The sequence below is a fragment of the Leopardus geoffroyi genome, chromosome D3, assembly GCF_018350155.1.
Source record: "Leopardus geoffroyi isolate Oge1 chromosome D3, O.geoffroyi_Oge1_pat1.0, whole genome shotgun sequence".
NCBI lineage: Eukaryota > Metazoa > Chordata > Mammalia > Carnivora > Felidae > Leopardus > Leopardus geoffroyi.
In genome coordinates, this window is record NC_059339.1 from 57,575,103 (window position 1) to 57,598,872 (window position 23,770).

The following is a 23,770-nucleotide window of genomic DNA, read 5'->3' on the forward strand; positions in this document are numbered from 1 at the left end:
TTTCCATAAATTCACATTCTGCTCTTTTTTCTAAAGTAGTTTAACTATCGAGCATGTTTGTTATTAATTTCACAGAGTAAGCCTTCCAAACACACACAAATACACACTTAGGCTCAATAGAAGCCAATTTCATAGAAGCCTAAAATCGTGAATCAGAAGAGTTTGGGATTTTTTTTTTTTTTTAAACACAAATACAATGCCAAAAGAACTCCAAACAGAACCTTTACAGCAAAGGAGAAGTAGACATGAATAGACATGTTGAAACCAATAAAAAAAAAAAAAAAAAAAAAAAGACTTTGCTAGAAAACAGTGGTTTCTCAAAATAAGCTTCATGAGGGAGAGTGGCTAAGGGGTTCTGGGTCCCTGGGACTGTGTTGGCCAAGATCTTGTGACCACAGAGATGCTCAGGAGGAACACTGATAGAGAGGGATGCGAGAGGGCCCCTGCAGGGTGGGGAGTGAGGAGGGCAGCAGCCCAGATCTTGCCCAGGAAGGCACTGAGAAGGCTTAATCTACTTAATAATAGGCCGCCCACTGAGGAAGTCGCCTGGGCTTGCTAGATTTTATTTACTTGAAGAAATGTCTGTAGCTCTAAACATACAAAGATAGCACAGTTCATTATGCCTTGCCTTCCCCTTCTACCCCCAGCCTTGTGGTTGAAAAAAAATACTCAGGAATTCAGTCCGGGAGCAGGGGACTGAATGCAGGACTCAAGTTATGAAAGTAGAAACCCTCTGAAGAGGTCAAAGGCCTCTAAAGAATCCAGTGTTCATTGTGGTAAGGATGTAACGTTAAGAATGGAAGCCGAAAACACTGCTTGCCCTCCAGACAATTGCGGTGGGTGGATGGGGGGTGGGCAGTATCGCTGAGGACTAGGCTGGTGTGGAGGATAGAAGCTCGGGCCAAGGTGAGTGCTTCACGTGACCTGAGGGGGACTGCATTTGAAGAACAAGCCTCACGTGCAGTCCTGACCAGTCAGCTTTTCCAGGACAGATGACATTTCTGGTGTGTTGCATAAAGCACCTCTGCCGCCAGGTAGCTTATGTCCTGGCTGGGGGCAGTAGAGGAAGGTCAGGTGCATATGTAGCAATTTCAGGTCGTGGTAAAGGATGGGAAGAATATAATGCACCGATGTAAGAGTCACCAAGGAGTCCCTTTGGATGAAGAGGGTTAGGAAGGCATTTCCCATGAGGGGAAATTTTTCATACCTGAAGGATAAGGAAAGGCCAGTCCTGTGGTGACTGGTTCCAGGCAGAAAATAGCCAGTGAGAAGGCCTCGAGTCATGAATAAGCTTTAGTAGGTTAAAAATACATCATCACATGACTGCAAAAGGGTAGATGGAGGGAGCACACTGGGCAGGAAAGAGAGTCACAGGTGGGCCAAGCTGTAAAGGCTGTGGGAGTGGATTCCGGTTCTGAGCTCGGTAGGCAGGGAAGGGAGGGAAGGGAGGGTTGAGAGTGTGGTGGTCACTCCAGCTAAATTTTGTCCATTTGGACATCAGGGGAGGTGGGGACCAGTCTGGAATTACTTAAGAGGCTCTTACAGTGGTCCAGGATGGACAGAGAAGCAGAGAGGTGGATGGATTCAGGGCGGTTCTTGAGGGAAGATCTGACAGCCCTCGTGGATCGATCTGCTGTGGGGATGGGGTGAGAGAAGTACAGGGTGACCCCCCACTGGCCACTCACTGGGTGGCAGGGCTTCATGCTACATGGGGAGTGGAGGGAGCAGGCTGGAATGGTCGACGGGATGGAATGAGCACACGTGAGATCAAGGGTTCTCTTTTGGCCACCTGAATTTGAGGAACTTGTTAGCATATGAGGAGCGATGCCAGAGCCCAGGAATTTGGTCAGGACTGGAGTGCAATAGTTAGCATCAGGTCATAGAATTTAAAGCCAAGAGACTGGAAGGGCTCACTTAGAGGGAGTGTATGGAAAGAGAAGGAAAGAATGCAGGAGTGAACTCTGAGGCCTCCCCCCCGCCTAGAGGTTGGATACTTTAGAAGGAGCCAGTAAAGGAGTGGCCGCTCTGGTAAGAGGCTGAGGTTGGCCAGGGTGAGAGGAAATGGTCCTTGGAGGGAGCAGAGCAATTGTGTCATGTGCTGTTAGGGGTTGAAATGAGCAGAGAAGTAACCATCAGATTGGTCAACATGGAGGCCAGTGGCAACCCTAACAAGGGTAATTTCCAGTATTCACTGGAGTGCACGATATTCCAAGCTCCTTGTAAGATCTACATGTGTCCCTGGTATGTTGACGTGAGCTCCTTGTTTCTTAGATGCGTGATTTGACCCCATTTCCCAGAGAGAGTTGGTGGGTGAGTTCCTTTAGGAGGAGGTTCTGGGAGGGAATCGAGGCTCAGGGTAGGGAGACTATAGGTGATGAGTTGCAGCAGGAGCCCCCAGAGGGTTGGGAGGGAGGTGACCTGGAACCCCCTGCCTCCACCAGGCTGCCAGGTAGCCCCCAGGGCCAGCTGATCTTCAGCTGGGAGGTTTGGGAGTTTGGGTGGACGACCTGTGACCTGTGCAGGGAAGGCCCCTGGGCTGACGGTGCCTCCTCACTAATGCTGTGCCCTGGGACGAGCAGGACGGGACTTGGTTCGGATTCCCAGTTGCCTCAGCTGAGTGGTGTGGCTTTGGGCAAGTCCTTTAACCTCCTGGGTCCACTTCCTCACCAGAAAAATGAGCAGTGTGATCATCCATACCTCGCACTGTTCTAGGCTGGATAAAATGAAGCAACCAACCTGGCAAGTGCTATGCTACCTTGTTGGTCGAGAGACCACAGGCTATGGGCTCTGGAGCCAGAGGCCCTGGGTTCAAATTCCAGTTCTATTTCTGGGTCAGGCAGGATAATCGGTGCCTCCGTTTCCTGATCTGTGAGGTGAGCATAATTCTACTTCCTGTTTCTGAGGCACCCAGCAAAGGCCTCCGTGTGCTCACTGAGAAGAGTTCCCCGGCCAGCGCAAGTGCCGGGTGCCAGCCTGCCTCCGGGTGTTTGCTGACCATCCAGAGCTACATGTTGGTTTTCTCTTCTCTGGGCAGTTCCGCCTGGTGGTGAAGACAGCCCTGAAGCTGCTGCTGGTCTTTGTGGAGTACTCGGAGTCCAATGCACCTCTTCTGATTCAGGCCGTCTCTGCTGTCGACACTAAAAGGGGTAAGTGGCCCCCATCCACCATTGCATCAGGGCAAAAGTGTCTACTGCAGGCAGGCTTCCATTTTTAACATGTTCCAAACAGAACTGAGTGCAAACAATTGTGCAAACTCCCCACTGCAGGAAACGTATTTTTTAGAATAGTACATCTACAAAGATTAGGGATGGAACCTGCTGTAACAGTGCCAAAAGAACCACACCAAACAAACAGAACACCCATGGGCTTGTCCAGGACAGGTCAGACCCTGAGCTTATGTCGTTTTATTTTTAATTTTTTTTTTTTTAACATTTATTCATTTGTGAGGGACATAGAGTGCGTGGGGGAGGGGTAGAGAGAGCGGGAGACACAGAATCTGAAGCAGACTCCAGGCTCTAAGCTGTCAGCACAGAGCCCGACATGGGATTCGAACCCACCAACCACAAGATCATGACCTGAGCTGAAGTCAGATGCTCAGCTGACTAAGCCACCCAGCTGCCCCAACCCTGAGCTTATTTTTATGCCCTGTCCCCACCCCCTCCACTGAACACATAGAACCAGCTCCCTCTCCCCTTTTCCCATCTTGTCCAGGTCACCCTGGTTCCTTTCTCCCCCTCCTCTCACAGCTGGTTTGTTGGCTCTGACCCTTAGCTGTTTCTTGAATCTTCTCCCCTCCTTCCCTCCATCTCATGCCCTTCCTACTGGGGGCTTTTACCATCTATCACTTGGAATCCCTCACCTCTGCTGTTGGAAAAGTCTTCTGAGACACAAATTTTGTCTTATTTCCCTGCCAGTGGCTTCCCCCTGCCTATAGGATTAGGTCCAAACCCTACAACTGACCCTTCACCACCCAGCCCCTGTCCACCTGTCACCCTCCTCCTCCCCCCTGGCCTGCATTGTCCCTTCCCTATCTCAGGTCCATCATGGGCACTCAGAGCCCCGTATGTCCCCATCTCTGCTGTGTTGTTGCATTGATGTTTCCCACGACTGTGTGCCCGGTCTGAGGGTCTTTGGCTCTCCTCTTGGTTTCCAGGCTCACAGCTGCCCCATAGCATGTGGGCCTTCCATACATACTTGATGACAAAAAGGCCTTTGGATTTGGTTTAGTGTATAACATGCTGTAGCTCCAATAATATTGTGAAGCCTGAAGCTAAAATGTTAGGGGCTTTTTGTTTTGTCCTTTTAAAAACTTTTGGGGGGTTGTTCTCTCAGTAGGACAGTATTTACCGCTATTATCATCCCCACTGAGACTCAAAATCAAAAACTTCATGTCATTTTTTTCTTTTTATGATTATAACAGTAATACTCTCTGTAGAAAATGTGGAAAATATAAAGGAGATGATAACAAATCACCTCTAATCTCAACAGACAGAAATAATTGTTAACATGTTGGTGTATTTCCCTAGAGTTTCGTTTATGTGTTTCTGTGCATACACTTCATCCACAAATCGGCCGAGATACAACTGTCAAGAAGAAACAAGGGGCCTAAATTGCACTCTTTGATTCAAGCCATTTGTGTCTCTGGTTCTGCATTGCTCAGAGACTCACGTTCCAGGTGAAATAAAGTAGCTCACTAGTTACTTTGGAAGTTGGAATATCAGTTAATAAAAGCCATCTAGGGCCATAAATTGAGCTCCCATGCCTTTCCCACAAATGCCCAGGCAGATGTTAGCACCAGGCATGGCGGATCACAGGTTGTGTGAGAGAGACAAACCTTCATGCATGGACAGGGGCCGTGAATCTGGAAGATGGATCCCAGACCAGGGCAGGCCTGTGTGTTTCTTTCTACAACAGCATGTTTCCATCAGGTGCCAGATTTTAAATCTCTTATGGCCAAGAGCAGATTATGGGACCAGCTGAGAATCCTTGATGAAGACAGTCAGTGGCTCAGAAACCAGGGTTTGTTTCCATTTAATGAGGTTTAGGGCTAAAGGTGGGTGTATGGGAAGATAGTGAGGTGGACCCTTTAATTGGTCCTTGGAGGGGTCATACTCCATCTGCCAATTATATCTGGGGATTACTTTGGGGCAGCTAATAGACTCCTTGTTATCCTGTCCTAGATTTCAGGTAACCCATGTATCATTCTCATGGAGGCTGCATTCAAAGGATAAGTCTTCTCATGGCCTTGGGTGTCCTCCTTTGGCTTCATTTAGTTGAGATCTTAGAGTTTCCTTTCTCGGACTTCACTTTGCATGAAGGCTGTTGGGGGGCGGGGAGAGGGGGCGGTGGATAGAGGAATGATCTTGAGATCACCCAGGGCTTGGTACCCACATTTAAGACCCCATCTACCAGCCCAGCCCGAGGCTCTCTGTTCTCTTCATTGTCTTCCCCAAGACAAAATGATGGCCATCTTTTCCCAATTAAAAAAAAAAAAAAAAAAAAAAAAGGCAGCTAATGGATTGTTTTCTCAACTTGATGGTCTGCCTATAAAATTTGTTAACTTCTTGGCAGCTACTGCCATCTGTCTGCTACTGAGCGCTAGCAGCTGGGAAAAAAAAAAGCGACACTAATGGAAAAACTCAGACATAGCATATCACGTGGTTCAATAGCATGTTTCTCTGTGGACATGTGTGGTCTTGGCCATGATTTTATAATGCATACATATAACATCATCCTATTTTACTGCTAGTAAAATTGTTCCTGAGCCCTGTGATGGAATGAAGCCTATAAATATGTCAGGGCGCTCTGCAGAGAGAACCGTGACTTCCAGGTGTGTTTCCACCTCATAGGATTCGAAGCAGCCTTCTCTTTCCCTCTCAGCTGGGTGAAGGGCTGGACGGAGATGCCAGAGGTGACTGAGCGCCAACCGAGCATGTCCGTTTGTGCACGGGTTTATAAATAAGCCATAAATTGTACTCCTCAGAGTGGCTTGAGAGCTATTCCTCTGTGGGGTAGGGTGGAGAATGGGCGTGTTGAAGTGTAGGCTGGCATTTTGGTTTTTGTTCTTGGAAAGGAATTCTTTTGGATGATGAAAACTGTCAGATTTAAATAATCAGCAAAGAAAACCAGCACATAAGCTATGAGTCCTCAGCAGTTACTGCCACCTACAGCAGATGAAGTCCAGAAAAAATTCCTCTGGCTGTTTTGTGAATATCATGCCTGATGCACGTAGGTTAACTAGTAGGGCTCATCCTGTGAGTGTGGATGATTTGCCCTTTGGCCAGGAGTAGGCCGGATGCGGGGCAGGGAAAAGAGCTGAGGGGTCATCGTCCATCACAGGGACTAATAAATATTGATGAGTTAAGGAATATTAAAAATGCCCCATTTGAGCCAGGCCATTGGCACATTTGTCCGGGGGCTGGAACGAAAGGTGGGCTGGTGCTACTGTCTGGGGCATAGCGCAGGAATGCCCATCTGCTCAAACTGCTGGGTCCTGTCTTTTCTTGAATTGTTAGGTCACTTTCGCTTCCTAGTGGACAGGGTGTGGCAGGAAGAGAGAGTGAGTGTGTACAGGAGCCTGTCTTTGTCATTTTGCCATCATCAGAGACTCCCTTTCATCAAGATTGTCCCTCTGGGGTCGGCAGGAAACTGATGGAGAGAGCTCTGCCCCCGCCCCCCACCTCCCCAGGAAGGGGCCCTTCCCTCTAACTAGATGGGTTCCCCTCTCCGAGGGCGGGGCAAGTGACCAGACCGGGTAACTTAGTTTGAAATTTCACTTACAAGTCTTGAGTCCCCCTAATTTGGGTCAGCACTGCTCTTGAAGAAGCTCTATTTTCATTTGAATCTGGTGTAATGAGATATGGCATAACTCCTAAATGTGTGTATCACACGTGATTAACAGGGAAAAAAATCCAGCCATCGTTTCAAGCCATCCTGTCTCTGACGTCTGCCCCAGGATACACTGATCTGTGACGAACTCCCAAAGCATGGTAGACAAAACTCCAGCTCATTTTTGTGGTTATTTATAGCAGAAGTATCTGTGTTACATGTGTTTGTCAGGCACGTAGAAAGATGTGGAACATGCTGCAAGGACCTTCTGACTGAGTGGTAGGCCAACTCTATGAGGCATTGTGCTAAATCTCTTTTTTGGTCGGGGAGCAGCTACCCTAGAGACCTAGGAGGAGAGTAAGGGGAAGAAAGTATTGAGTCATCCGTTGTGGGCTGGCTTCTTCTGGGTGGAGAGAGTAGCCCTGTGGTTTGGCGGGAAAAGGGGACCTGCCTGGGAGTCCATGTAGAAGGCCTGTGCGTAAGCGTGAGTGTCACCACCACCCCCCACCACCATGACGCGTACAGCTACTGACATTACGTAACAGATACTGTGCTAAGTATTTTTCATATAAAATCCGTTTATTCGATAAATATTTAAGTGCCAATGATGTACTTGAAACATCGGAGGAAAAACGGGCTCTCGTGGAGCCTCTACTCACAGAGCCAGTATCTGGGGGTGGAGCTGGAGAGAGAAGGCAATGATTAGGGTAATTACTGTCTTCTAATATGCTTCGTTAGTGCTCAGGCAAAAGGACTAAGTGTTCTATCTCAGGAATTCTCCAAGGTTGATACGAATGCTCCTATTTAGATGCATTTCTTGAGACTCTGTTCATTCCGCTACTTTGGGGCTCAGTTTCTTTCTCTGTCCTGTGAAAGGGATAAGATCATACAGTTGATGATTCGAATACAGGACAGCCCCCTACCCACACAAGCACACACACACTCTGTATGGCGCAAGCAGAGGTCGGTGGGGAGAGGGGTTGACTTGTACCATTTAGTTCCAGCAGGTGTGGCTCCTGGGGAAGCAGAAGCTGCTGGTGCTTCACATGGGCCACCTTGAGCCCTGCCAAGGCTGTTTTGTCACACCAAAATGTTTCCTCCCCTTTACCTTCTTTCTTTTACATCTTACCTATTTTCTGGTCCCCAAACAATCACAGGAGAGTTAACACTCATCTCAACAGTGTAGGAATATATGCAACTTTCCGGACTTGAAATCGTTAAAAGGTAATCAGATGTCACAGCTGAAGAGCCCATTTTCCATTAAGTTAAGCCAGTGTTTGAATGTTTCATTATAAAGGACTAAAAGGTGTGCACTTGGGTATGTCTTTATGGTCTGCCTACTCCCCTCTTCCCTCTAAGCCTGCCTCTGCTTCTTGGCCTTTCCTTCCCCAGGCCCTGTTTGGCCTCTTTGGCTCCAAGGTATGCAACCAGGAAGCCTGCTCTGGGCCCCCTAGTGCCATTGGAAATGCTTAGTTTCACTGCTGGTCTTCCTTTTAACCATAGGTGGACAACCCACTAGAACCTGTGTTTTATGCTGAGGTTGGGTGCCGAGTGAATAATACAAGTTGCACTTGTCCTAAACACAGCAGAAGCATTTGGAGTGCTCGAACAGTACCTGGACAGTGGGACCCAAGACCTACTGACCACATTGATTGACTGTTATGAGGGCAGAAACAGTTATTTTGCTGGGCAGGTGAGGACTTCAGAATAGTTGGATAGTAAAAATCAGCAAGGAGGTATTTTAGAAGTTAATGGGCAAAAGATCGTGGTCTTGTGTTTGGAATTGGGAAAGGTTAGGGAAGCTTCCCTAGTACTGACCAACTGGGCAATTTCTGTTCCTGAGCTAGGAGAGCCAGCAGACCTCCATATTAAGCTGTATCTGCATTTTTAACATCGTATAGTAGGTGCCTGTTCTTTTTTTAAAAATTCTCCTACCTCCTTCCTTCTCGTACTGTATGCATTTGCCCTCCGGTTGTTTTAAAACTGCTCCAGCTTAACCCAGTTCATGCCCTCTCAGAGATCCTCATTTACTCTTCAGACATTTTATTGAGCTCCTATTATGGGCCAGGCACTGTGCTGACAGCAAAGAGGTGAGATAGATAACGTTGCTGACCTTGGGGAGATTTGTTTGCAAGGCCAGGAAATCAGCTCTGACGTTACCCATCCAAGAACTAGCATTTGGAAGCCACTGCCTTTCCATTATATCAGAATTTACTTTTATCAGCAAAAATAAGCAATCTCCCTTTGAGATTTGTTTAGAGAAAGCAGGAAAGGCTTCATGTTCCCTACCACCATGCCAAGGGTAAGGCAGTATTTCACTTCAAATGTTTATCTCGGACGTAGGAAATTGTGTCCCATTGTGTGTTCACTTTGTGACGTTGGCCTTGGCTTATCAGTCCTGAATGTGATGGGTTTTCCTGCCCTCTCCTGGAGCCAGGGACTAACCACCCCTGAGCCTTCACCTGCAGAGCCCCAGTGAAGTGCCACTTCTTGCCTCGGGCTCTCCTTGACCATCTGCACCGCAAGAGACAACCCATGCTGAGTGACAGGCTTAGCTAAATGGTTTTGCCTCTTAAATGCTTTTAGTCTCTGTTGAGGTGTGTTCTTGAGTTTATGCCTAAGTGTTCCACTAGATTATAAAGCTCTTGAAGGCAGGCTCCAGTAGACCCTGTTCTTTGTACCCTGTTGATGCTTGAACAGTATTTGTGCCTTGACTGAACACAGGTCATATACTTCTGTTCTTAAAATGTTTGCCAGACGGACGTTTCACTGTTACTTTTTGGAATCCACTGTTGGAGTCAATATAAGGTTCTCCCACGTCCCTTTCCCTTGCGGAAGGTCAGAGCATAACATGCTGAGGGACATTCCGAGAGGATTTATTGAGAGTTTCCATGCTCAGAGAGTGAAATTCATTGGCTTAAAAAGCAGCACGTGAATGGATTTTTTTCAAATTACATATTTAACATAAAGGGAGCTTTGAAGCAAATTGATAGCCATCCTGACATTAAAGAGTGTACATTTTCAAGTGGACGAGAACGATGTGGTCTGTTATTGCCAAATGAGAAGCATGTTCAAGTCCACCCTGAGGATAGTGTTACCCTTTGAAATTTGGTGAATGAAAGACATTGTCATCATTGGGTGATGAGTCTTTGGATGAACTATGGTATGAGTTGGATAAGGAACATTGACTCGCTGTTTCTAATGATTATTGCTTTGTTCCTAGGAGTCACACCCTGGTCAAATATCATGGAAATCCTGGAGGAAAAAGATGGGGTCGACACAGAGCTGCTGGTTTATGCCATGACTTTAGTGAACAAGGTTGGTTGATGATTGTTAAGGGTTGAATTATGTCCCCTTAAAAGATATGTTGAAGTCTTAATCCCTGTGAATACCTGTGAATGTGACCTTATTTGGAAAGAGAGTCTTTGCAGATGCAATCAAGGTAAGATGAGGTCGTTAGGGTGGACCCTAATCCCATATGACTGATGTCCCTAGAAGAGGAAAAGAGAGGTATACACATAGAGGGGAGATGATGTATGCACATGCATATGAGGAAGACAGCCATGTGTAAACAGTCCGAGAGTGGAGAATACATCTCTTAGCTAAGGAACGCCAAGGATGATGCAAGGAAGGATCATCCTCTAGAGCCTTCAGAGAGAGCATGGCTCTGCTGACACTTTGATAACAGACTTCCAGTCTCAAACTGTGAGAGAAAAATTTCTGCTGTTTTAAGCTCCTAGTTTGTGGTATGTTGTTATAGTAGCCCCAGGGAACTAATACGATGTGAAAATCTAAAATCTGCCCCCTGAGCAAAGACCACCCCCATCATGGTGGCTGGAACCATGGCTACGGTGTTCTTCTTTGCGAGAGAAAACCCTTTCTGCCCACATACGATGTGCGTGCATGGTCTTTTCTAACAAAACCAGAGAGATGGCAGTGAGAATTTTCTGACCGCTTTTCCTATCAAGATGTCCCCTTGAAAACATTTTTCTATAAGAGCATAAATGAGCAAGTGGTACCCTATGAAAATAGTGTACAATCCAGGAGAAATGAAGGCACTCTTGTTCCACTGTGTATTGAATTCTGACTGCTGGGAGTGGGTCTCATTCTCCTTTTATGAAAGTGACATCACCCTTATGCTCTCCTCCCTCCCAACCCATCCCTCCTGGTCACCACCTGGCGGGGTAATATCAGTCTTCAGCATCCATCCCTAGAGGTGGTGCTGACCCCACGCTGCCCTGAGCCAGCCGACCCTCGGGACTAGTGTCCCTTCCTCCTTATAACTGAGGTGGTGTGTGTGTTGGAGGGGTGTCTCCTGCAGATTGCTGTGCCCTAGGCCCCAGGAATCTCACCAACCACCCCATGGGCCTGCCTTCACTCCTCAAGCTGCTGGGTGCAGGCCTATAGTACCAGCTATAGTGATGGATGGTTCTTCAGAGAAAAAGACTGAGAATCTCTTCATGAAATATAACTAGAGAAACATTTCCCCTGATGCTGGGAACATATAGTAGAAAGCATTATGAGAAGTAATTTCTTCTAGATATTAAAATGTCATGCAAACACTAAAGATTAAAACAATGTGGTCCTGGCCCTTTCCTCAGCTGCCAGATGAAACGGACCTCACTTCACAGAGCAACTTACCCTAGGGTTGAAATCACTGGGAATGGGTTAGCTTCATTCATGACTGGGGAGGGGGTGTGCTAAATGGAAATAAACATACATGCTTTGACCAATACCGAAATGAATTCCAGACAGATTAAAGAGTTGAATGTAACACATGAAACAGTAGAAAAAGGAGAGGGGAAGATTAATTTGTTTCTGGTAGATGAAGATTATTTTAATAATCAAACATGTCAAAAATATTCCAAAGAGAAGGGCTTTTAAACATTTCACTGCATTAAGTTATAAAAGGTGTTATTTATAAAATGAAAACCACAAATAAAAGCTAAGGGCAAGCAGCACATTGGGAAATGGTTTGCAAAAAACAGGGCAGAAAATTATACTATTACCGATTTATCAAGAACCCAGTTGAAAAATGAAGGACATTAAATCTATTAAGATAAAAATAAATATATAGTAAAACAGACATTTCCTCCCAGGTCACATTGGCAGGGATTGCTTTTTAATGAAATGCCATTTTGTTGACAAGGACCCGGGAAATTCTAGTATGGTCGTGGTGGGGAATGGGCATCCTTTTCTGTAGGATAATCCTAAGAATTTTATGTTTTCAAAGAATTGGTGAGTATACCTTACCATGCAATTTTAAAGCAATTTTCTGTTCATTTATTTTTAAGATCAGGGTCATCTATTTCCTGTCCTTTTCAGTCAGTGACATTGGTTTTGGAAAATGTGGACTTCAGCAAAAATGGAATTTTCATTCTTGGCTGGTGTTTCCATTGTAATGCTACCCATCCTCTTGGCGGAGGCCATGCTCGGGTGGTTCGATGGTCCTAACAGCGGGGGCGGGTGTGGCCATTCTGCTGCCGGGCGCTGGCGAGGACCCAGCGCCTGTCACATTCTTTTTGGCATCAGATGGCATTTAACGTCCAGGAATTCCTCGCTTACTCTTTCTCTTCTGGCAGTTCTGTCTCTCCTCTTGTTAGTTCTGGCTCAGGGGAGGTCGAGGAACGTCCTATGGACAATTGCTCCAAATGTCATCCTTTCCTCAAGGTCAATAAACCACTAGAATCCACACTGGGTTTGTTTTCTTTTGCTGAATTTTAGTCATGTTTATTGCCCCAGTGAGCAAAATCTTCTGAGATCCCAAACAAACAAAAAAAAAAATAAATTGAAATGTTAATATGGGTCTGGAAAAAATTCAGGCTCTGAAATCTGGGAAATTACTATATTGCTTTTCTAAGTTTTCTTTTAAGCAAATAAAAGATGGACTAATAACGTGGAATTCAAAACATGAACATTTTTATGACAAAACAGGGGCACTAAAGTTTAGCCTGCGTATGGTTCTGAGACTGACGCTTGCTCTCTTGGTTAAACAGAGACGTTAGTGGGGGATTTCCAAGATCCAGGCTAATCCCCCCCCACCAATCTTGTCCATACCCCTGACCCCATGTTATCAGATTTGAACGAGTATCGGAAAGTAACCCCTTTCTCATCCTGCAAGCGGAAATTCTATAATGCCCTCTCTACATCCAGCTGAAGTCCCCACAGTGGGAATCCCCCACTTTGAGGGGCTCAGATATTGCCCACCTTATTAGAACAGGAAGAGGTAGATGAGGGACAAGAGGTGTTAACTGTGGGGCTGGCTTGCAGCTTTCAGGGAGGGGCTGGGATTCATGCTGAGTATTTGCCTTTATTTTTACATTCCTTTTATTGTTAATTACTGTACCGTAAACTTTTAAAGAATTTAGCTGTGTGGGTTTTAACACTTGTATCGTGATGCATAACCTTCACAGTTAGAATGTAGAACATTTCCATCTCCCCCCAAATCTCTCTCAGGTTATCCTTTTCTAGTGATATCTTGATTCCCTCTTCCAACCCCTGACAACCATTCACTATCCCTATAGTTTTGTCCTTTCCAAAACGTCAAATAGCCTCAGAGAGGATGTAACCCTTTGAGGCTGCCTTCTCACAAATTTATCCGTTATCGGGTATATTAATGGTTGCTCCTTTCTGCTGCTGTGTAGTATTCTATGATACAGATACACCACAACTTATTCTCCCATTGAAGGAGATTTGGGTTTTTACAGCTTTTGGATTTCACAAGTAATGTTGCAATGAAAATCTGTGTGCACAGGGTGCCTGGGTGGCTCAGTCGGTTAAGCATCTGACTTCAGCTCAGGTCATGATCTCGCAGTTCATGAGTTCGAGCCCCATGTTGGGCTCTGTGCTGACAGCTCAGAGCCTGGAGTCTCTTTCAGATTCTGTGTCTCCCTCTCTCTCTTTCTCTCCCCTGCTCGCTCGCTTGCATGCTCTCTCTCTCTCTCTCAAAAATAAACATTAAAAAAAATTTGTGTGCAGGCATTTGCCACACTGGTTTTATTCTGTAAGAAAGATTTGATGCGACCAGAGAGAACCCAGGAGAGGAAAATAAAATGCCCTTTAGGACAGAACTTTCTCCTTCTGAGAGATGCCTGTGAAGATTTATGCGTCACAAGCCCTGGCAAGACAGGGTCTGAAAGAAAACAGGAAGGGGAGTCAGGAGTGTCATCTGAAAGTCAAGGCATCAAGAGACATTTGCCTCACAGACTTTCTGAAATGGCTGCCACGTTTTCCAGGAGGAGGTAACTCAGAGGCGAGGTGTCCGGGTGGAACTGGGAGAGGACAGGCCAGGGAGGGGTGGGGCCGTGGAACAGTTTGTGGAGATATTAGAGAATCAGCTGAAAATAGGTGAATGTCCTCTTCCTCTGCAAGTAGAGAAAAGAAGCCATATTTGTTTGTGGCAAAAGCCCATCTACCCCTGCAGCCACACATGGAAGGGGTTGGTATGTGGGCTTGGCTCCAGCCCAAAATGTCACAGTGGAAGTGACAAATGACCTCTTAATACCCTCACTTCCGGACCTATTTTGAGCAAGTCTCCCTGAATCTGTTCAGTTCTATGGACCTAATTGTTTATTTAATAGTACTCCTCCCCCCCCCCCCCCCCCCCCCCCCGGGGCTGGCATCATGGTTGGACTTGCTAAGGCCACAGGAATTAGGTTCAGGAATTTAACTCCCTGGGCTAAGTTCTGTAAGAACTTCAGTTGACTTTCAGGGAAAAAAGGGAAGGGAACTGAGAGGTGAGGAGGCTTCTGTCTGCCTCATCGTGGCCCCCACACTGTTGAGTAGGAAGTTGTCAATCAAACACTAAATATCACCTCACCTGGGTTCCTCAAATTGCAATTCTGGCGGTCTGCAGTCAGGGCATCTCTGATCACCAGCCCTGTCCTTGGCCTTGGGCCCCATTTCCACTTCCTCATCTTTTAACAAGTTCAAGGGTTTTCACTAAAACCAAAAGATGGATTGTTCTGATGATAGGATTCTTTGAACGGCTGCATAGTTTTTCAATTAGCCTCAGGAGCCAGGGACAGCTCAGGATTGTGGTTGCCTGCTAAGGCAGAGGCCCCACCTCACCTGGCACCTGCAGGCACTGGCGGGTGCCTTCACACTTGGCCGCTCGCCTGGGAGCACCTGTTTGTTATGGAGTCTGACTGGTTCACAGCCTCCTGTTCTGGGTCCTTGCTGGGGCCCCTGGTTAATTAAGCTCTTGCATCCCGGTTATTTTTCCTTCATTTCTGATCTCAACAGCACCGAGTTGTGTCCTCTTTGGTCAGCATAGAAAGGAGCAAGCCATTATTTGTGTTACTAATGGAGACATTCTTTCCAATGTTAATAACCCCAAACAGAAGTGTTGGAGACGTTGGTCTTAAGACAGTGTTGGTCTTTTCTTTTCCGAGAGTTCGGAATGAGTTTGAAATCTATCTGTAGGGTTCTTGGAAATGCAAAGGCAGTGAAATGAGTAAAAACCTGTGTTGGAGATTCCAGGCCAGAATAATTTGTGTAGAAGCATGAGTGTGTGAGGAGAGGCTAGGCTTTTGTCCCAGGTCGGCAGGAACTTCTTGTTCCCTCAGGCAAATCCCTTTCCTCCCCAGCTCTCATCTCCCTATTCCTAAGATAAGGACTTGCAGTAAATAACCTCAAGGTCCCTCCAGTTCTGAGCAGAAGCCTGCTCTGAGATCATCTTTCTTTTAAGAGACACAGAATTCAAAGAGAAGTCAGCTTCCCCCCACCTCGCCCTCTGTCGTGGGCTATCTTTTTGTCTCTTGGTTGCTGCTTTGAAATTTCTCATGTTTGCTTAAATTTCATAGACCAAGGGGAAGGTCTACCAAATTGAAAGAAAAAGGAATCATTAAATTGCTATAACTCCAGCTGTTGGTAGATTGACCGTAACAGGAGTTTCTAATCACTGAGCATGTTAGGTAACAAATTACCACAAATTTAGCAGCTTAAAACAACACAGACTTATCAGCTCACAATTTCCATGGGACCGGTTCCAGGCACCGCCTAGCTGGGTCCTCTGCTCAGAATCTCACAAAGCTGTAGTCAAGGTGTCGACCAGGACTGGAGTCTGGTCTGAGGTTCGGGATCCTCTTCCAAGCTTTTGTGGTTGTTGGCAGAGCTCATTTCCTTGCAGCTGGAGAACTCATGGTGGCTCGCTGCCTTCTTCATGGCCAGCAGGATAATCTCTCTACTCGTCTCTGAGCTCCGGAAATGCCTAAACCTGCTTTTAAAAAGGCCCACCTGATTAGGTCGGGCCCACCCACCCAGGTTAATCTTCCCTTTAACTCAAAGTCAGCTGACTTGGGACCTGAAGGATACCTGGAAAATCTGTTCACTTTTGCAATATAATGTAATTTAGCCCTGGAAGTGTCCTGCTTACGCTCAAGGGAAGGGGATTAGACAGTACCTGTATACCAGGGAGTGGGCTCTTGGAGTGCTTTCTGCTACCACCCTAAGAGTTTTTTTCTCAAATGATCTTGTCATCTGTCTTGCTTTGTCCCATAGAGTTATAATCCTGGCTTACTGGCTCCCCTGCAAAAAAATGCTTTGAAAGCCTTGAGACAGTCCCCTAAGACGTGTTTGTGTCCTGTTCTTTCTTTATCCAGACGCTGTCAGGATTGCCAGACCAAGACAGCTTCTACGACGTGGTGGACTGCCTGGAGGAGCTGGGCATTGCGGCCGTGTCCCAGCGGCACTTGAACAAGAAAGGGACCGACCTGGACTTGGTAGAGCAATTGAACATGTATGAGGTAACAGCACACTCCTTTTGTATGGCATTGCCTAGCTTGGACACACGCCAGAGGCTGAGATAAACATATTCTAGACCGGTGGTTATGAGTGTGGTATAACAGCGTCCACACCACCTGGGAGCTTCACAAAATGTAGGTTCTGGGGCCCCACCCCAGACCCCCCGAATCAGAGAGTCCAAGAGGAGGTCTGGCGATCCACGTTGTGGAGGCCTCCCGGTGTCTCTGGCCTTCCTCAAATGTGAGAACCCCTGATGGAGGAGACGCATGGTCACTGGCTTACAGTTAAAGGTACTACCCAGCTTTTCCCTTTCTTCTGCAATCTCTCTTGCCTCGTTATGGGGTTTTATGGTCTATTTGCTATTTAATGCCACCGTGAGGACGTAAAAATGGAATTTTTTAAGTTTTAGCATAGATTTTACTGTTCTTTATATTGTACAACGAATGCCAGTTTAAAATGCAAATATAAGAGCGTTTAACTTCCATGCAGAATCACACAATTTCCATTTTGTAGCTCCTTCCTACATGCCTATGCATTTTGTTTCTGCTGGAACAGCGTAAACGCTATATAAGACGAACTGAGCTATTTTTATTTCACTTCTTGGTGTACGTTCCTTCTGTCAGCACTCCATCTTCACGTTACTGGTGAGTACAGAAGGGCTGAAAGGAAAAGGAACCGTGGGCCACCATATCTTTCCATTTTTTTCTATGTCATTTCAGTGTAAGTGGTTGGCTTGTACTGCAGAATAACCTGGGTCAGAAAGGATTTCGTAGGACCCTTGGGTTACCGTCTGTCTGCATTCAAAGCCAGTTCTGGTTTGCACAGGGGGCCTCCAAGGCTCTCAGTACCTCTGCTTAGTTACAAGGTAACACACTTACCTTGTACTCTGTTGGAGGCTCCCTGAATTCTCACATATTGTGCACCTACCGTCACTCTAGGCTCATGGGTGCAGGGAATGGCAGACATACGTATTTGCATCTACTTCCCCGACTTGTGCACCTGCTCCATTGTTCCATTGGACATCACTTCTAAAACACAAGTTTAAAGATAGAATTAGTAAGAATTTCAAGTTGGTAAAAGAACATTAAACCACGGAGCCCCGCAGAGTGTGAGCCCGGAGCCCTCTACAGTCGCACCCATCCCACTTCCATGAAGGTGGCCTTGATTTGGGTTATACATCATGGCTTTATGGCTTTGTTGACTTGAGTTCAGATTGTTTGCTGTGGGTTAGTTTTAGGCCCCATGCCCCTTTATTAAAGTTACTTATCTGATGTAACTATTGTCTGGCCTCTAATTGAAGGTTAGAGCACACTTTGTGAGCAGCAAATCGCATTCCTTACTGTTGATCCTCACTGTCTCGGTTTCCTTCCATGGCCAGAAGGGGGCAGAATCCAGAGATCTGATTCCGCTTGGGTGTGTGACTGAACAGGAAAGCTTGTTGCTTTAGACACGTGCTTACCCATAATGTGTGAATGAGGCTATAGCTGAGGACGTTCCATCTGTGACATTTCCCTGTTTTCCCCTTGATAGTCACATACCACAGAAGTAACCACTTAAAACTGTAAAGTCCAGGGGTTTTTAGCATGTTCACAAGGTTGCGTACCATCACCTCTATCATATTCCAGAATGCACTCATCAACCCAAAAAAGAAACCCCATGCTTGTTAGCAGACACTTTCCGTTATTCCCTGCCCCCCCAAACTTCCTGCCCCCAAGCCACTAATCTACTCTCTGTATGGATTTGCCTTTTCTAGACTTTTCCTACAAATGGGACTGTACAACATGTGACTTTTGTGACTAGCTTTCACTTAACATATTTTCAGGGTTTATCCATATTTTGGTATGTATCTGTACTTTGTTCCTTTTTGTGCTAATATTCCGTTGCTTGGATAACACCATATTTTATTTCCCTGTCCATCACTTGATGGACATTGGGGTTATTTCCATCAGTTTGGCTAATACAAATAATGCTGCTGTCAACGTGCGTGTACAACTTTCTGTGTGGACATATACTTTCAATTCTCTCAGGTATATGTCTAGGTAAAATTGCCGGTCATATGGTAACTTGATGTTTAGCTGTTTGAGGAGCTGCCAGACTATTTTCCACAGAGGCTGCACCATTTTACTTTCCTACCGACAGTGTAATGAGGCTTCCCATTTCTCTTCATCCTCCTCAATGCTCGTTATTGTCTTTTTAAAAAAAATTATAGCCATTTCAGTGGAGTGTGAAGTGGTACACATTTTGGTCATGATTTGCATTTCCCCAATGATTCATGACGTTGAGCATCTTTCCATGTGCCTACTGGCCATTTTTATATTTTCTGTGGAGAAATGTCTATTCAGATCTTTTGCTCATTTTTAAAGTTTGTCTTGTTTTGTTTATTTAGAGAAAGAGAGAGAGGGCTCATGAGAGCAGGAGAGGGGCAGAGGGAGAGAGAGAGAATCTTAAGCAGGCTCCCTGCCCATCTTGCAGCCCAACCTGGGGCTCGATGTCATGACCCTGAGGTCATGAGCTGAGCCAAAATCAAGAGTCACTTAACCAACTGAGCCACCCTGATGCCCCCATCCTTTGGATGTTTTTAAATTGGGTGGTTTTGTTACTCATGGGTTGTAGGAGTTCTTTATATATTCTGAATATTCTTTACATAATCTATTTGTCAAATAGAAGTTTTCATACATTTTCCCCCATTATATGGGTTACACCCCGTATAATGTTGTTCCACTTCTGACCCGTCAAGCTACCTCCCCATCTCCCTCTTCTCCTTCATACCAACCTTTTCAGAAATTGTTCTGTATTCACCGTCTTCCTTTTGTCAAATTGCATTTGCTTACTACTTTTAGCGTCGAGTTCATATCCTTCACGAACTTAGCATATACCTGTTATTCAAAGAACAATGAAACAAGCACCCCTTGTGATGGTTAATTTTCTGTGTCAACTTGACTGGGCCACAAGGTGTTCAGATATTTGGTCCAATATTATTCTGTGTGTGTCTGTGAGGGGGTTTCTGGATGAGATTAACACTTGAGTTGGTAGATGAAGTAAAGAAGATTGCCCTTGCCAGTGTGGGCAGACCTCAGCCTATCTGTTGAACAAATTCTCTCCGCCTGATGCTCAGGAGCTGGGACATAGGTGACCACTACCTTTGAACTCCATCTGAAACTAACACCGTTGTTTCTCAGGCCTTTGGACTGCCAATCTTGGGTCTTCTCAGCCTCCACAATCATGCAAGGCAATTCTTTATAGTCAGTCTCCATGCATATCCTATTTATTCTATGGAGAATCCTGACTGATACACTCATGTATTTAAGAACTAAAACATTACCAGTAACTTGGAAGTATCCTTTGTAGCCCTCCCTGGTGTCACCCCACCAACCCCAGCACTATTCTTTTGTTTTCTTTATACTTTTACCTGAAAAGCTCTTATCCTCTGATAAATGATTGAACTAACTCAAAGGGTCAGATTATTAAACCAGAGCTGACAGATATCTAGCTGTACTAATCTAGCTATGCTAATAATTTCAAGAGTACAGACTATAGAGGTGCAGAGGAAACAGGGAGGGGTCTGGGTCATCCCTGGACTCCTAGGTCTTTTCCTCACGCATCAGACATAGGCTCTCTGACCCAGAAAATAGGTGAGGTCTCCAAGTGAGGATCACAGGTCCCCTCCCCACCCCCGCTGCCCAGTGAGTAGTATTCGGTTATGAGACCTCTCTACTGCGTAGCGTAGAGAATCATGGCTCGTGAGCCCATACATTCTGCACCATAGGTAGTCCTTAGGTGATCCTTAACCAGTCCCATCCTGGTAAGAGCAATTCCAGAAACAAGAGCTCTCATTTTAGCAAATAGTATTAGGCTGTTTATTAGGTAGTCTGGTTATTAGCATACTTACAAAAGATTAGAAGGAGTCACTTGCCTTCTTTCTTTCCCCAGACTCATTGCTTTATAGAAGGAGTGAGGAGGTCTTAGTCCAGCTGTTTTAATTCCTTTCTCCCAGTCTCTATCCCTAAACAGCGTACTGTTCCCAAATTTTTTATAAAGGGAAACCTATCATTTGTATCCTTCTACAATTTCTCATCGGCTTATTGTTTTTGAAACCTACCCATGTTGTTGTGTGGATTTCTTGTGTATTCATTTTCACTGCTCGTGACTGTAGGACAGTTTACTTATTTGCTGTTCTCTCAATGGATGTTGGTTGGTTTGAACTTTTGTTGCCACGACAAACCACGCGACCTCGAGTATTCTTGTACTTTTCTTTTCCTGTGGGTATGTGATCCTTTTTATGTTTAAGTATCACTTTTATTCTTGATTTATAAAAATATTTAGAAGTTTGTATTCTTTCTCTCTGCCCTTGTCTCTGGTCTTTGATGATTTGACAGAATTCCCTTGGGAAATTTGGGAAGTTTGGGAAATTCTATCCAACGTGTGGGCCTGTGCGAGGAAGAGGAGGGGAATGTGTGCATGCGCATGTGCACGCATGCATTGTTGGGGGGAAGAAAAGTCTTTGGTAACTTTTTTTCTATGGTGATTGGTCTACTTAAACTCCTTATATTTAGTGGGATCAATTTTGCTAAATTATATTTTATGAGGAAATTATTCATTTCTTCTGGAATTTTATTTTATTTATTTATTTATTTATTTATTTATTTATTTATTTATTTTTTTAAACAGAGATCCAATTTCTTTTTTAAATTTTTTTTTTCAACGTTTATTTATTTTTGGGACAGAGAGAGAGACAGAGCATGAACAGGGGAGGGTCAGAGAGAGAGAGGGAGACACAGAATCGGAAACAGGCTCCAGGCTCTGAGCCATCAGCCCAGAGCCCGACGCGGGGCTCGAACTCACGGACCGCGAGATCGTGACCTGGCTGAAGTCGGACGCTTAACCGACTGCGCCACCCAGGCGCCCCACTTCTGGAATTTTAAATGGACTAGCAAAGAGATAGATAAATCTCTTATGAGTGATTTTAACTTCCTCTGTTCCAATAGGTATTTCCCTTTGTTATTGAATAATTTTTGTTTGTAATTACAGATTAACTAGTAGATTGTCTATTTTGTTGGGCTTTTTTTCAAATAATTTTGATTTATGTATGATTTGCACTGCTTTTCTTTCTTTAAATTTTTTGAGAAGGGGAGGGCCAGAGAGAGGGAGATACAGAACCCGAAGCAGTCTCCAGGTTCTGAGCTGTCAGCACAGAGGCCACACGGGGATCGAGCTCATGAACTGTGAGATCACGACCTGAGCTGAAGTCGGACGCTCAACCAACTGAGCCACCCAGGCACCCCATGCACTACTTTTCTGTTTGTACCTCAATATTTGTTTTTAAAATTGAGGTATAGTTGGCATCCAACATCCTATTAGTTTCAGGTGTACATCATAGTGATTCATTAGTTTTGTATGTTAGGAAATAGCCACAGTAAGTCTAGTTACCTGTACCATACAAAGTTATTACAGTATTATTGACTGTATTCCCTAGGCTGTTCATTACATCCCCATGACTTACTTATTTTATAACTGGAAGTGTGTGCCTCTTAATCCCCTTCTATTTCCCCTGACTTTGGACCTCCTCCCTAATCTGGTAACCAACAGCTGGTTTCTGGTGTCTATGAGTCTGTTTTTGGGGTTTGTTTTGTTTTTCACATTCCACATATAAGTGAAATAGTAGGGTATCTGTCTTTCTCTGTCTCATTTCACTTAGCATTATACCCTCTTTGTCCATCCATGTTGCTGCAAATGACAAGGTCGTATTCTGTTTTATGGCTGAGTAATATTCCATTGTATATGTGTACCACATCTTCTTTATCCACTCATCTATCAGTGGCCACTCAGGTTGCTTCCATATCTTGGCTATAAAGAAAACTGACAGTAAACATAGGGGTGCATTTATCTCTTTGAATTGGTGGTTTCATTTTCTTTGGAGAAATACCCAGAAGTGGATTGCTGATCATATGGTAGTTCTTTTTGTCAATTTTTGAGGAATCTCTGTACTGTTTTCCAGACTGCACCAATTTATGTTCCCTCCAACAGTGCACAAAGTTTCCCCTTTTCCCACATCCTCACTAACACGTGTTATTTCTTGCCTTCTTGATAATAGCCAATCCTGATCAGCGTAAGGGGATATCTCACTGTGGTTTTGATTTGTGTTTCCCCGATGATTTGCGATGTTGAGGATTTTCATGTGTGTGTTGGCCATCTGGATGTTTTCTTTGGGAGAATGTCTGTTTAAGTCCTCTGCTCACTTTTTAATTGGGTTGTTTGAGAAGCTGTGGAGGTTCTTTATGTATTTTGGATATTAACCCCTTATTGGATGTATGATTTGCAAGGATATTCTCCCAGTCGGTAGGTTGCCTTTTTTGTTTTGTTGATGGCTCCCTTTTCTCTACAAAAGATTTTTAGTTGGATGTGGTCCCACTCGTTTATTTTTGCTTTTGTTAACCTTGCCTGAGGAGACTGGTCCAAAAAAATATTGCTGGGGTTGATGTCAAAGAGCTTATTGCCTGTTTTCTTCTAGGAATGTTGTGGTTTCCGGTCTTACATTCAAGTCTTTACTTCATTTTGAGTTTCTTTTTGTATATGGTCTAAGACAGTGGTACAGTTTCATTCTTTTGCATGTAGCTGTCCCGTTTTCCCATCACCATTTATTGAGGAGACTGTCTTTTGTCCATTGTATGTTCTTACCTGCTTTGTCAGTGACTTATTGACCGCATAAGCATGGGTTCATGTCTATTCTGTTGATCAATGTATCTGTTTTTGTGCCTGTACCATGCTGTTGTTGTTACTGTAGCTTTGTAGTATAGTTTGAAATCAGGAAGCATGATACCTCTAGCTTTGTTTGTCTTTCTCAAGATTGCTTTGGCTATTTGGGCTCTTCTTTGGTTCTATGCAAATTTTAGGATTCTTTTTGTCTAAGTCTGTGAAAATGCCATTGGTATTTTGATGGAGACTGCATTGAATCTGTAGCTTACTTTGGGTACTGTGGACATTTTAACAGTGTTCTTCCACTCCATCAGCCTGGTATATCTTTCCATTTATTTGTGTCATCTTCAATTTCTTTCATCAGTGTTTTACAGTTTTTAGAACATAGGTCTTTCACCTCATTGGTTAAATTTAATCCTAGGTGTTTGTTAATGCAATGGTAAGTGGCATTGTTTTCTAGTTTTTCTTTCTGGGAGCTCATTAGTAGCATATAGAAACACAACTG

The 23,770-nt window shown here is 44.9% G+C and overlaps 1 protein-coding gene across 16 annotated transcripts in view; it reads left to right on the forward strand.

Moving 5' to 3' along the window:
• Positions 1–23,770, forward strand: part of FHOD3 (formin homology 2 domain containing 3) — a 471,758-nt gene that overhangs the window by 287,768 nt on the left and 160,220 nt on the right. For all 16 annotated transcript variants that reach the window (XM_045458615.1, XM_045458602.1, XM_045458603.1 and 13 more), the window contains exons 7-9: positions 3,035–3,146; positions 10,052–10,146; positions 16,431–16,574. In XM_045458615.1, the coding sequence (XP_045314571.1) occupies positions 3,035–3,146; positions 10,052–10,146; positions 16,431–16,574 (351 nt within the window). The remainder of the gene's footprint in view (positions 1–3,034; positions 3,147–10,051; positions 10,147–16,430; positions 16,575–23,770) is intronic.